The 12,157-nt window shown below is 41.3% G+C and overlaps 1 protein-coding gene across 1 annotated transcript in view; it reads left to right on the forward strand.

Moving 5' to 3' along the window:
- LONP2 (lon peptidase 2, peroxisomal) overlaps positions 1-12,157 on the forward strand; it is a 111,270-nt gene that overhangs the window by 3,946 nt on the left and 95,167 nt on the right. Inside the window, exons 2-5 of the mRNA XM_062177981.1 lie at positions 3,772-4,006; positions 6,025-6,156; positions 8,381-8,503; positions 11,251-11,414. Coding sequence (XP_062033965.1) covers positions 3,772-4,006; positions 6,025-6,156; positions 8,381-8,503; positions 11,251-11,414 — 654 coding nt within the window. The remainder of the gene's footprint in view (positions 1-3,771; positions 4,007-6,024; positions 6,157-8,380; positions 8,504-11,250; positions 11,415-12,157) is intronic.

A 12,157-nucleotide genomic window follows, 5' to 3' on the forward strand; every position in this document is an offset into this window, starting at 1 on the left:
TAGACCATCACTGAACATGATGATCAGCTGCTCGGGAAGATAGACTGTGACACAAGACAAAGCTCAGGGCATGTCTCAGGGCCTCCTTTGCAGATGTGGATAGTTGTTTTGTTTCCTGAGCTTCCAAAGTGGTGCATCTCTTCCTTACACGCCCTTGAGATGTAAATGTTATACATTTGGTAGTAACTGTGCTTCTTAGCTGCTCAGCTATTTAGAAGCTGTGTTGATAAGTGTTTATTTCTATGCTTGCAACAGGTACAAATTCACACTAACCGTTGTGGTGGCAAGAGAAAAATGTGTCATAAAACGTAACTCAGGAACCCTGTTGCAGTCTGTTAACTCTCCATGGGTAAATAGTCCTTCCCGTATTGAATCTCAGTTACTTACTTGTAATAAGGAGGTGATGCTGCTTTTCTCATAGAGACAGATGGAAGTGTATAATGAAATAATGAAAAGCCTTTTGTGGCTGTGAAATGTTCTAGAACTGTTTTACTGTCCCCTAAACTGGCGGTCCTAAATGTAGATTCCACACACAGCAGTGGAGAGAAGTAGGGAGGGCCTGTCTTTCTTCACTGTGGGCAGAGCTGAGCTAGCGTCTTCAAGGAAAGGAATTGTGAGACAGGATTCCCAGAAAAACTCAGGGCTTTACAGCTTAAGAGAAGAAAAGTTTGGCAGATGGACCAGAGTTGCATAATATCCTCATTCCTCGTGCTGCCACTTCTGGATTTATCTACCACTGCACTTGATGGTTCTCAGATACTTTTGGGCTTTTATATTATCTAAGTCAGTTTCCAAATTACACAAATCATACCCATTGTAGACCTTGTTTGGATTAAAGTAATATTTTACAAACTCTGAAGGTAGATTCCAGTTAGGACTTTCAGAAATTCTTTGAACTGTACAACCAGTATCACAGAGATCAGGATGCAGGTTTACAGAGCTACTAAGAGAAAGACAGCACCCTTTTGGATGTTTAAATTTGTGGCTGTTGCAAATCAAAATGTAGCTTTTTGGTCATACCTAATAATGCATATATAATAGAAGAGCTAGAACATTTAGAAAGATGACTAATAATATAAAATTGTCTATGTGCCACAGAAGGAAAGTGTTAGATTAATTGAATATTTTGTTTACTTCTTGTTTATATGTAAAACCTGGAGCCCAATATACAGTGCAGCTTACCTAAAGTTGCAGTCGAAAGTGCCTTTTTCACAGTGCTTTTCACCCAGAAGGTCTTTCATCAGGTACTTTGTTTCTGGCCAGCTGTAATTTCACAGGTCAGGGTATATTTAATCAATTGTAAGTGAATTCAAGTAAGAACCAAATAGCACATTTAAAAATCTTTACACGCGAGGTTTTCAAACTTTCATGGGAAATGTGTGGTGTAAAATTACTGTGCATCGATTTCAAACTTATTTTGCACCAAAGTAAACTTTGGTTTTCCACCAACTCTCTCAGGTACACTGGCATATTACTTCTCAGGAGAGGCATTGTGTTCATCCAGCTTAATCTGTTTAGTTTGGAACATCTCTCTTTCACTGTTAGCAGAAGTATTTTATTGCTTTGTGAGAAAACTCACTTTCAGTGTCCCCTTTTATCAGTGACAGAGCCCAAATAATTCAATTTATCTCCCAATCTGGAGGCTCTAATCTGTTTCATCTCTGTCTGATTTCTCCATGGTTTTGTTTTGCAAACCCCTTGGGCCCAGGATCCGGTTTCTTGTGTGCAGATGTTTCTGTGTACAAACAGAGCTATGAACTCTCTGGGCACTGTGCAAACATGGCCCCTGTCATCTGCAGTGAGTTACAGACTCAGCTGGTCTCTGTTCAGCGTAGGCATTGCTAACTTTCTCAGGCAGTCTGAGTTGGTTTATAGGGAGTAGAAACCATAACCCAGTGTTGATGAGTGACTGAAGAAAAGCAGCCACAACACAGCTTGATCAAAATAATAGATGATTGTCAAATCGTTTTGCATTTTTACAGTATGTGTACCCAATTATACTCCTATTTGGCTGAAGTCATTATTTAAATCAGTTTTTATCTCTATACACACGCTAGAACTGAAAAGGTGGTAAGAAAGATGGACATAACTTAAAATGAGCTGAGTTGTAGAAGGAAGCCAAAGGTTATATGAAATCCACAGAATGAATAATTTATAACGAAGTAATTTAAGAATTCACTGAAATAGGAGCCAGTGCTGTGGCATGGGGCTAGGCTGCCCCGTATAATACCAGCATCTCATATCGTAGTGCTGGTTCGAGTCCTGGATGCTCTGCTTCTGATCCAGCTTTCTGCAGTGTGCTTGCAAAGGCAATGGAGGATGGTCCAGGTACTTGGGCTGCAGCCACTCATGTGGGAGGCCCAGCTGGGGCTCCTGGCTTCAGCCTAGTCCAGGCTTGGCTGTTGCAGCCATTTGGGGAGTGAACCAGTAGATGGAAGACTGATCAATCGATCTCTCTCTTTCTCTCCATCTCTCTTTGTCAATTTGCCTTGGAAATAAATCGGTCTTTCAAAAGAAAAAAAAAGGAGTTTCCTCTGATACCACATTGCATATTTGTATGTGATTTAGTGTGTTTGAGATGAGTGAGTGCGGCATTCTTCTATGACCATTTCCCTAGAGTATTGAAAGCCCTGGTCACTTTAATATTAGTTTCTTTTCTGAAATTATTGCCCTTTTTATGGTTGAGGCAAGAACATGTTATTTCAATTTGGGATCTGGAAGCATCTCATGAATATTTATCTTTTTGCTGAGACTTAAATAAAACATTTTCAACTGTTATGAGGTGAGGTGATTACCACTTGACACAAGGTTTGTAGTTTGAGATGTAGGTCTTTGTCTAGCTCTTCTCACTCCGTTGACAGTTTATGGTCTATAATATCTAGCCCCAATGTGTAGAAATTTAATGCTAAGGGCGTATTAATTCCCAGATCATGACGGGAGTTTGTGAAAAGGTGGATATGTAGAAGTTTTACTGATGGATTAAATAATTGGTTTACTATTAGTAGCAAAAATTGGTATTGGAACGGATTTCTTGGATCAATTTATGTTATTTATATTTAGATCTACTTAAAATGCTAATATTTATTCTGGTGCAAGATTACTTTGTTCCTGCTTGTCAAAATTTGTTCAAACTATAATTGTTAACTACTTTTTCTCTTACATTTTATACTTTAAGTAATCCAGATGTTTGGGAGTTTTTTTTTTTTTTTTTTTTTTTTTTTGACAGGCAGAGTGGATAGTGAGAGAGAGAGACAGAGAGAAAGGTCTTCCTTTTTGCCGTTGGTTCACCCTCCAATGGCCGCTGCGGCCAGTGCATCGTGTTGATCCGAAGCCAGGAGCCAGGTGCTTCTCCTGGTCTCCCATGCGGGTGCAGGGCCCAAGCACTTGGGCCATCCTCCACTGCCTTCCCGGGCCATAGCAGAGAGCTGGCCTGGAAGAGGGGCAACCGGGATAGAATCCGGCGCCCCAACCGGGACTAGAACCCAGTGTGCCAGCGCTGCAAGGTGGAGGATTAGCCTGTTAAGCCATGGCGCCGGCCTGGGAGTTCTTACTTAATTTTCAAAAGAAGAGTTAATTTCAGTGAGGTCATATGCCTTGCCTGGTAGCTGCTGGTGGTGACTTAACAGACCATGTACTGGGCACTACACTCAACAGAAATAATTCAGTTACACTGTAGCTTTCCTTATTTTTAGTGAGTTTCTTGGAAAAGCCTACTCTGTAGTGTCTGTTCTACCATATGATGGTAACACCAGTGTTTTGTATGTTTTTCAGGATTGGGACAGCTGCACTGGCAATTCAAGTTGTGGGCAGCAACTGGCCCAAGCCACATTACACTTTGCTGATTACAGGGCTGTGCCGTTTCCAGATTGTCCAGGTCTTAAAAGAGAAGCCATACCCCATTGCTGAAGTGGAGCAGCTGGACCGCCTCGAGGAATTTCCCAGCACCCATAAAGCAAGGGAGGAGCTGGGGGAGCTGTCAGAGCAGTTTTACAAATACGCAGTACAAGTGAGTGGCTTATATTGTTCTCCTTAAAACTCTTTTTTTCTTTGGTGCCTTTGCTGGCCTACAGTATGATGTATTTGTTGAATAGCAAAATTTTAGAGCAGCATACATTTAAATGATTTAACAGTATTTTATGCTATATTAATTTTAATTTTTTTTGGTCTGGGGTTGTATCCTAATCATTCCTGGACATATTAGGCAGTTCTTTCTAAAGTTTTTCCAGTGCATATTTCTAGAGCTTTCTGTGTAACTTCCAGTGTCTCAACACCAGAGAGTTAATGATTTAATGCATTTCTTGTGAAAGTATTAGATATTTAATATTATAATACTTCACAGAAGCCATTTGCCACTAAAATGTCCAAATTATATTAGTTATATTGCTTCAACAGTAAAAGACAACGTTGTGCCTGGCAGTAACTGGAAGGTTATGCCTGGCGGACTGATTGTGGACTCATTTAACCCAGGGTTAAAAAATTAAGGAGTTGGGCTGCAGGGAGGGTTGCAGCTGTAGGCATGCCTTGCTTGTTTCACTCTTTCATTCTGGGTCTGAGGTTTTCCATTACCACTCCATAAAACAGAAAGCTCTTCTCTCCACCTTGTTTTGTTTCAGACCTTAATGAAACCTTTTCAAATTGTATTATAAAGTATAGCCACCTGTTTTTCTGTTGATATAATTCAGTGACTATAACCAGATCTGTGAGTATCAGATGGTGCCAGAAGATCTGGATTATGAACAACCACTGATCATTGGAAAGTGTGTGGGGCCAGTGTTCACAGCCTATGGTATTTGGACTGGCTGGGTCATTTGAAGCAGCACGCTTTTGGTGTGGTGAACACTGAGAGCAAAGTGGAGATTTGCAGCTGTAACTTTGGTAGGGGCTGAAAGGAGAACGTGCTCTGAAGAAACTTCAGGTGGAGAGCTGGAGCCAGCGCGGGTACTGGGGAGTGAAGGGGCGGGGGCAGGGAGAACTGCTTTTCCTTGTTGCAAGTCTTCGTGCTTCCATCAGATGCATCTCCTCAGCGCCTCCCACTTTGCTTTTGAATCTACAGAAGCTTTTGAGATGTGTGAGATTTTTAAGGACACTAAAATATTGTAAATCACTATGAATTTTGCTTCATACATCTAATTTTTGCTTGTTTATTGATCTTAGTCCGTATTCTGTTTTTTGTTTTGTTTTTGGATCTATGTCTGATTTTCATATTAAGTACTTTTAACTGAGCACTTTTATAAATTACATTGCATTAAGGCTTATTATTCCTCTTTTTAGACCTTAAGGTTGTTTCTTATTTATGCTTCTCTTTCATCTCTGTCTGTATTTCTACAACTTTCCTGAATAGACTTTCACTAGCCTCAGAATTGATCCCTTCTGGTTAACCCAACCTGTTCACTGAGCTTTCTTAAAAAGCAATAACAACAACAGCAAAAGAACCAGTTTGAGGCATGCCTTTCTCTTGAGAAAAGGACTTCAGTGGCTGTAAGAGAAAATTCAACTGCTTGATATAACCTGAAGTCCCTTTGCTGCTTGTACTAGCCTTATCTAGCCTTATCTTCCCCCAGCTCTGGTTCCTCTGCTGACACCTTGGTTCTAGCCACACTGAATGTCAGTCAGCTTCACATACAGTTTTCCTGCCTCTGTGCTTTGCTTTCTGTTTTTCTGCTGCGACTGTTCTTCCTTCTTCAGATTTTCAAATTTGATTTATATAGGCTGTTAGTGCTCTTTTCTCAGTGCCTTCACCACAGGCCTATGTATATATACTCATATAGATATATATTTACACATATATATACACTCATATATATATATATATTTGTGTGTGAGTTTCTTTACGTTTCATTCTGATTGACGGTTTGAATATAGCTCTCTTTTCCTTCATGTCCTGTGAATTACCTGGGCTGTATTAATAAGTGATCTTTAAAACCAACACTTGAGACCCAAACATTAAACCCATTTGGAAATCGATTTTTTAAATTCACAAGTAATGCCAGATTTCATTTAAAAGACTTTTTTCCCCCCTTCTAGTTGGTTGAAATGTTGGACATGTCTGTCCCTGCAGTTGCTAAATTGAGACGTCTTTTAGATAGTCTTCCAAGGGAAGCTTTGCCAGACATTCTGACGTCAATTATCCGAACAAGCAACAAAGAAAAGCTCCAGGTACAGTGTCCCTTTCTTTTTTTTTTTTAGGATTTATTTTTATTTATTTGAAAGGCAGAGTTACAGAGAGAGAGGGAGGGACAGAGAGAGGGATTTTCCATCTGCTGGTTCATTCCCCAAATGATTGTAATGGCTGGGCTGTGTCAGGCCAAAGCCAGGAGACTAGAGCTTCTTCCGGGTCTCCCACATGGGTGCAGGGGCCCAACCATTTGGGCCATTTTCCTCTGCTTTCCCAGGTGCGTTAGCAGGGAGCTGGATTGGAAGTGGAGCAGCTGGGACTCAAACCAGCACCTTTATGGGATGCTGGCATTGCAGGCAATGACTTAACCCCCTATGCCACAACGCTGGCTCCCAGTGTACACTTCTTGAATGCCAAATTGCTTTGTCATATTTTATTTATAAATTTTTATAAACTTTTATGTATCCAGTTATTTTAAAGACAGATAGACACAGATACACAAGAGAGGGAGAGGCAGACAGAGATCTCCCATCTACTGATTCACTCCCTTCATGCAGGGCCAGGATGAAGCCAAGAGCCTAGAACTCAATGTGAGGTCTCTCACTAGGGTGGCAGGGACACAAGTGCTTGGGCTATCTCCTGTTGCCTTCCAGGGTACATATTAGCAGAAAGGTGGAAGCAGGGACTCAAACCTAAGCGTTAGGATATAGGACACAGGTATCCTAAATAACCTAAGCCAAATACCTGCCCCCACTTTCTATTTAGATCAAGATAATCAGTAGTTAAAATTTGACCTTCAGAAGAAGAAGGCAAGGGGTAGATGTTGTGGTGCAGTGGGTCAAGCTGTGCTTGGGATATGTGCATTCCTGCTAGTTCAGGTTCTGGCTTCTCTACCCTTCTGATAAATCTTCCTGCTAATGTGCCCTCGAGGCAGTAGCTGATGGCCCAAGTACTGGGATTCCTGCCACCCATGTGGGAGACCTGGCTGGGGTTTCTGGCTCCTGGCGTCTGCCTGGCCCTTGCTGTTTTAGACATTAGGGGAGTGAAACAGTGGGTGGACAATTTCTCTCTCTCTCTCTCTCTTTCTCTGTTTCAAATAAATAAACAAATCTGTTTTTTAAAAAAGGAAGAAGTTAAAAGCTTACATTTAAATTGACTTTAAAGGTGTTTTGGATTTTATTTGTAGAAGCAGTTTTTTGTTTAAATAGTTAGTACTAACAGTTTGTGAATTTATGGAAAATGTTAAATCAGAATTTTGCAAGGTAAATATTAAACTTAATATGTAAAAATGCTTTGTTGCACCATTTTCTAAACAGGTGGGTCTGTGACCTTCCCCTTGCATGGGGGCCTGCTGTATTAGAATCTGCATGTTCTGTGTAATATAAAGAACTTCAAGGGTGCATTATCTATGATTTTCAGTTCCTGTTTATTTAAAATGAAATGAGTTTTAAAGAAAAATAATCCAAGTATGGAATTCTAGATTTGTGTGACCTAATCCCCAGACTATTATGTTTTCTTGCATAGATCTTTTTTTTTTTTTTTTTTTTTTTGACAGGCAGAGTGGACAGTGAGAGAGAGAGACAGAGAGAAAGGTCTTCCTTTTTCCGTTGGTTCACTCCCCAGTGGCTGCTTATAGTAGTTTTTATGCCGTCTGTCTCAGTGAATTTGTTTATCCTCATTGAAGCACCCCTCTTATGAGTTTATTTAATAGTTGGAGCCAGTGGTTATAGTTGGCAAGTACAACTGATACAACAGGTTGGGTATAGACACAGGCACGCTGTCTGAGGGTGGACTGGGTTGCTGCAGAGACCCCTGTTGCAAGCGTGGCCATTAGCATGGGTGTCGCACTGAGAGGGTGGGGAGCCACAGGTACTCCAGGAGTCACTGCGGGGGGGTTGATGGAGTGTGCTTCTAGTCTCCAAATTTAATATTTTGAACCTAGAATTTGCTTACACTCATATGTAAGTGCATTCCAGGCTTTAAGAGAATAATTCCCAGGAAGAGTGGACATCAGCTCTGTGGCTTTTACTCTTGGAACATAAAAAACCAAGGTCCTTTATTCATAGTTTGTGAAGGGGCCTGTTCTCTGCCAACAAACTTGCTGATGAATGTAGTCCGTTTGCTGTGTTAGTCGTAGGAAAGCTGTGAGCTCTGATAGGAACTGCTTTCTGTGTGTTCTTTTTTAAACAGTTTCAGTCATGCCCCGCTGGCTGTCTTGGAGCGCGATTCTGAGAGAGTGCCCTTAACTGACTGCTGTGCCCTTAGATCTTAGATGCCGTGAGCCTGGAGGAGCGGTTCAAGATGACTATCCCACTGCTCGTCAGGCAGATCGAAGGCCTGAAGCTGCTGCAGAAAACCAGGAAACCCAAGCAAGACGACGACAAGCGGGTACAGAGTGCTTTTAATCCATTTATTCAGGTTTCTGTGGAGTGAGATTCAGTTCTTGGTAAAAATTAAATGAATGAAGAAAAGAAAAGCTCATTATCTTTTACCACTCTAGTTACTGCTGAAATTTCCCTCCAGTCCTGTTCCCTGCCTGGAGGTTTTCTGTCCTCCCCGCACCTGAGCACCCCTGCTGAAAGCATGGGAATATTTTCCCACTGTAGAACTGTTTTGTTAATCATCCGAAGGGATATCTATTGAGTGTTTCCTAAGAAGGCTAAGAGTTGTTCCATGGTTTGGCTGACATTTTTAAAATGTTAACTTGAAAATGGTTCACTTTTCATTCCATTACCCTTTTCCTGTCTTGTAAGCTTAGCGTTGTCTGTCCTCTACTGACCTGGTAAAGGTCCACTTTCCCTTTAGTTTTCCCATAGTTGAGTTTTTTGGAAGGCACTCACCTCTTTACTTATTTATTTATTTTTATTTTTGTTCGTGTAAAGAGAACGGATTTCATGTATCTCATGGGTACAGGTCTGAGGAGATGCCCATACTTCCCTCCCTCCCTCCCCTCTCTCTCCCTCAGTCCCCTTCCTTCCTTCCTTCCTTCCTTCCTTCCTTCCTTTTGGTTTTTCTACTTTTCACTTGTTGAATATTACGGCACGTAACTCTTTAACCATATGCTGGTTACTTTGCTCTGTTAAGGAGGTGAAGATAGCAGTTGCATTTGTCCCAGTGTAGCATATTTTTGACTCGGCTTCATTTACTAAGTAATCCTTCCCTTGTCCATTGCCATTCGTAGTGTTTATCTTTGTGATCAGGTCTGTCTGAGGTCTCCCTGGAGCTGCCAGGTGAGGCGATCGTTTCTGTGTCTGGGCAGAGGTGAGATCAGGCAGATCCTGGTTGTGGACAGGACCTCTGTAGGCTAGTGGAGATCCAGATCCCTGCCTGACATAGAAGGTTTAGAGTCAGCTTAGCCAGTCCACGGTCATTGCACAGAAGAGAATCCATCGGAGAGGAAGGGGAGCAGATGCAGGACTCCTCCCTGTGGGGTGAGAGGAGGCACAGTGGGCTGAGGAGGGGGGAGGTGCAGTCATCCCCAGGCTGGGTGTGGTATTCCAGCCCACCATGCTGCGTAAAACCAGCTCCAGAAATCTGAATTTTTTTTTGCCTTGAGATCCTATCAGGGACTCAGTTATTCATTTTTCGGGGAAAGACAAGCTCGTGCACACACTGCATTGAGAGTCCTAGTAGATTACAGCTTGTCATCAGTAAAGGATCACCAATGTTGGAAGAGAAAGTTGTTCAAAAGTGCTCCAGAAGGTGACCAAACAAGAAGTGATTATTTTAAAATGTAGAAATTGGAGGGAAATACTTAGAATTTATCTAAAACCATCTGCTTGTTATCTTCTTGACTGATTTTTGAAAATACTATTTTTAACAGAGGACATGCATTAAAAAGAGCTTTTGTCACAACAGTGAAATCACTGATATGCTAAAGAGATTTTCATTTTCAATTTTCTACTTTAAAATACTAATTATATCTGCTAATGTGTAAGAATAAAAGTGCTGTATACAGTATTTATGGTTTTTGTAAAATACATTTTTATTGACTGCCTTATGATTTAAACTTTTTCTATCTGAACATATTAAATAGAAATTCCACAGGTTAAGAAAATTAATTTCTGGAGGCTTTGAAATTGACAACTAGTGCAATTGGTCCAGTAAAGTTTGGGGTTGATTCATAATAATACTGAACTGAGAATACATAGTGTAGTTTTAAATAGGTTGGAGAGGTCATAGTGACACAGAACATTGCCTTGGCGTAGAAGACAGTGTTGGATTTTAAGGGACAATTTCAGCACCTTGGACCAAGGAGCCAGAGCCTTACTGAATACTGGAGTTGGTGAGGAAGGGGAAGAGGTAGTTAGGCCGCTGGCTGGAGAAGCAGAACGTCACAAGAAGGAAGGTCAGTGGTGTGATAGTGAGCTGGAAGGAGCCTGACGAGAGATGAAATGCTGTGAAAGGAGGAAGACTTCTCTATGTTGAAGACAAAATAGAGCCAGTGGTAGAAAGGTTGGAGATGCCAAAGAGAAATTTTGTAATGTCAGAAGAAAAAATAATCTATCCAGCCACCAAATGGTAACTAATAGTGTGTATCAAGAAATTAGTGGCTGGGGCCAGCATTGTGGCACAGTGGGTGAAGCCACAGCCTGTGACACCAGCATCACATATGGGCACTGGATTGAGTCCCAGCTGATCCACTTCCTATTCTGCTCCCTGCTCATGGCCTGGGAAAAGCAGTGGAAAATGGCCCAAGTGCGTGGCTTCTGACTTCAGTCTAGCCCAGCCCTGACCATTGCTGCTATTTGGGGTGTGAACCAGAGAATGGAACATAACTCTCTCTCTCTCTTTCTTTCTAACTCTGCCCCCTGTCCATCAAATAACATAAACAAACCTTAAAAAAAAAAGTAATGACTATCATGGTAGCTCAAAGGAAGGTAGGTGTTTTAATTATTTTTAGTACCAGTTCCTTGAATTTTTTTTCTCTTGCAAATGTTACTGTAAATTAAGCCCACCTTATGTTGGTCTACTTATAAAATTCTGTTACCTCTTTGTTCTGAGCTTGAATAACTAAAGATGACACTGTAGCTATGAAAAAGTATATTCAGCATCAATTGTAGCCTTGTGGATAGGCGGGTACTTCATGTCCATTTTATTTTGATGTGATTTTGCTCTTCTGCTTTCTGCTTTAGGTGGTGGCAATACGCCCAATTAGGAGGATTACACACATCCCAGGTACTTTAGAAGATGAGGACGAGGATGAGGACAATGATGATATTGTCATGCTAGAGAAAAAGATACGAACATCCAGTATGCCAGAGCAGGCCCATAAAGTCTGCGTCAAAGAGATAAAAAGGCAAGTTATAGAGGGCACTCATTAGTTAGTGCTTTCATTTTGCTTAGTAGTGGTAAAAATTTTGGTCATGAAAATTTGATCACAAACTGGAAACTGAGTCATCCGTTTCATAATCTCTGATCTTATTATTTACATAGCTAAATCTTTTATGGCTTGCCTAATTCTCGCCTTCTCTGTTCTGTGGAATGTGTTCCTTTCCTTCTTCATTTCTCAACCAGAATCTAATTCTTAAAACATTCTTAGTACTTTTAAATTAATAACACTTTCAGTAACCTTTTTCTCAAATACTGAAGATAGGTGATCCAGTTCTTCTGCCTGCAATGGGCTATCAGATGTTCTAACGCTGGGGGCCAGTGCTGTGGCAAGCCACATCCTGCAGTGTTGGCATCCCATATGGGCGCCGATTTGAGTCTCCACTGCTCCACTTCCAATCCAGCTCCCTGCTACTGAGCCTGGGAAAGCAGTGGAGGGTGGCCCAAGTGCGTGGGCCCCTGCACCCACATGGCAGACCCGGAAGAAGCTCCTGGCTTCAGCTTGGCCCAGCCCTGGCTGTTGTGACCATTTGGGGAGTGAACCAGCAGATGGAAGACCTCTCTCCCTCTGTCTTTTCCTTTCTCTCTCTATAAATCGGCCTTTCAAATAAATAAAATAAATCTTTAAAAAAAAGTTACAACTCTTGTGGCTGCCTTTTCATTGCGTAAAAAAATGGATCATACTTTGTTTAGACATAATGTTTGTTCACT

Source organism: Lepus europaeus, chromosome 19, assembly GCF_033115175.1.
Source record: "Lepus europaeus isolate LE1 chromosome 19, mLepTim1.pri, whole genome shotgun sequence".
NCBI lineage: Eukaryota > Metazoa > Chordata > Mammalia > Lagomorpha > Leporidae > Lepus > Lepus europaeus.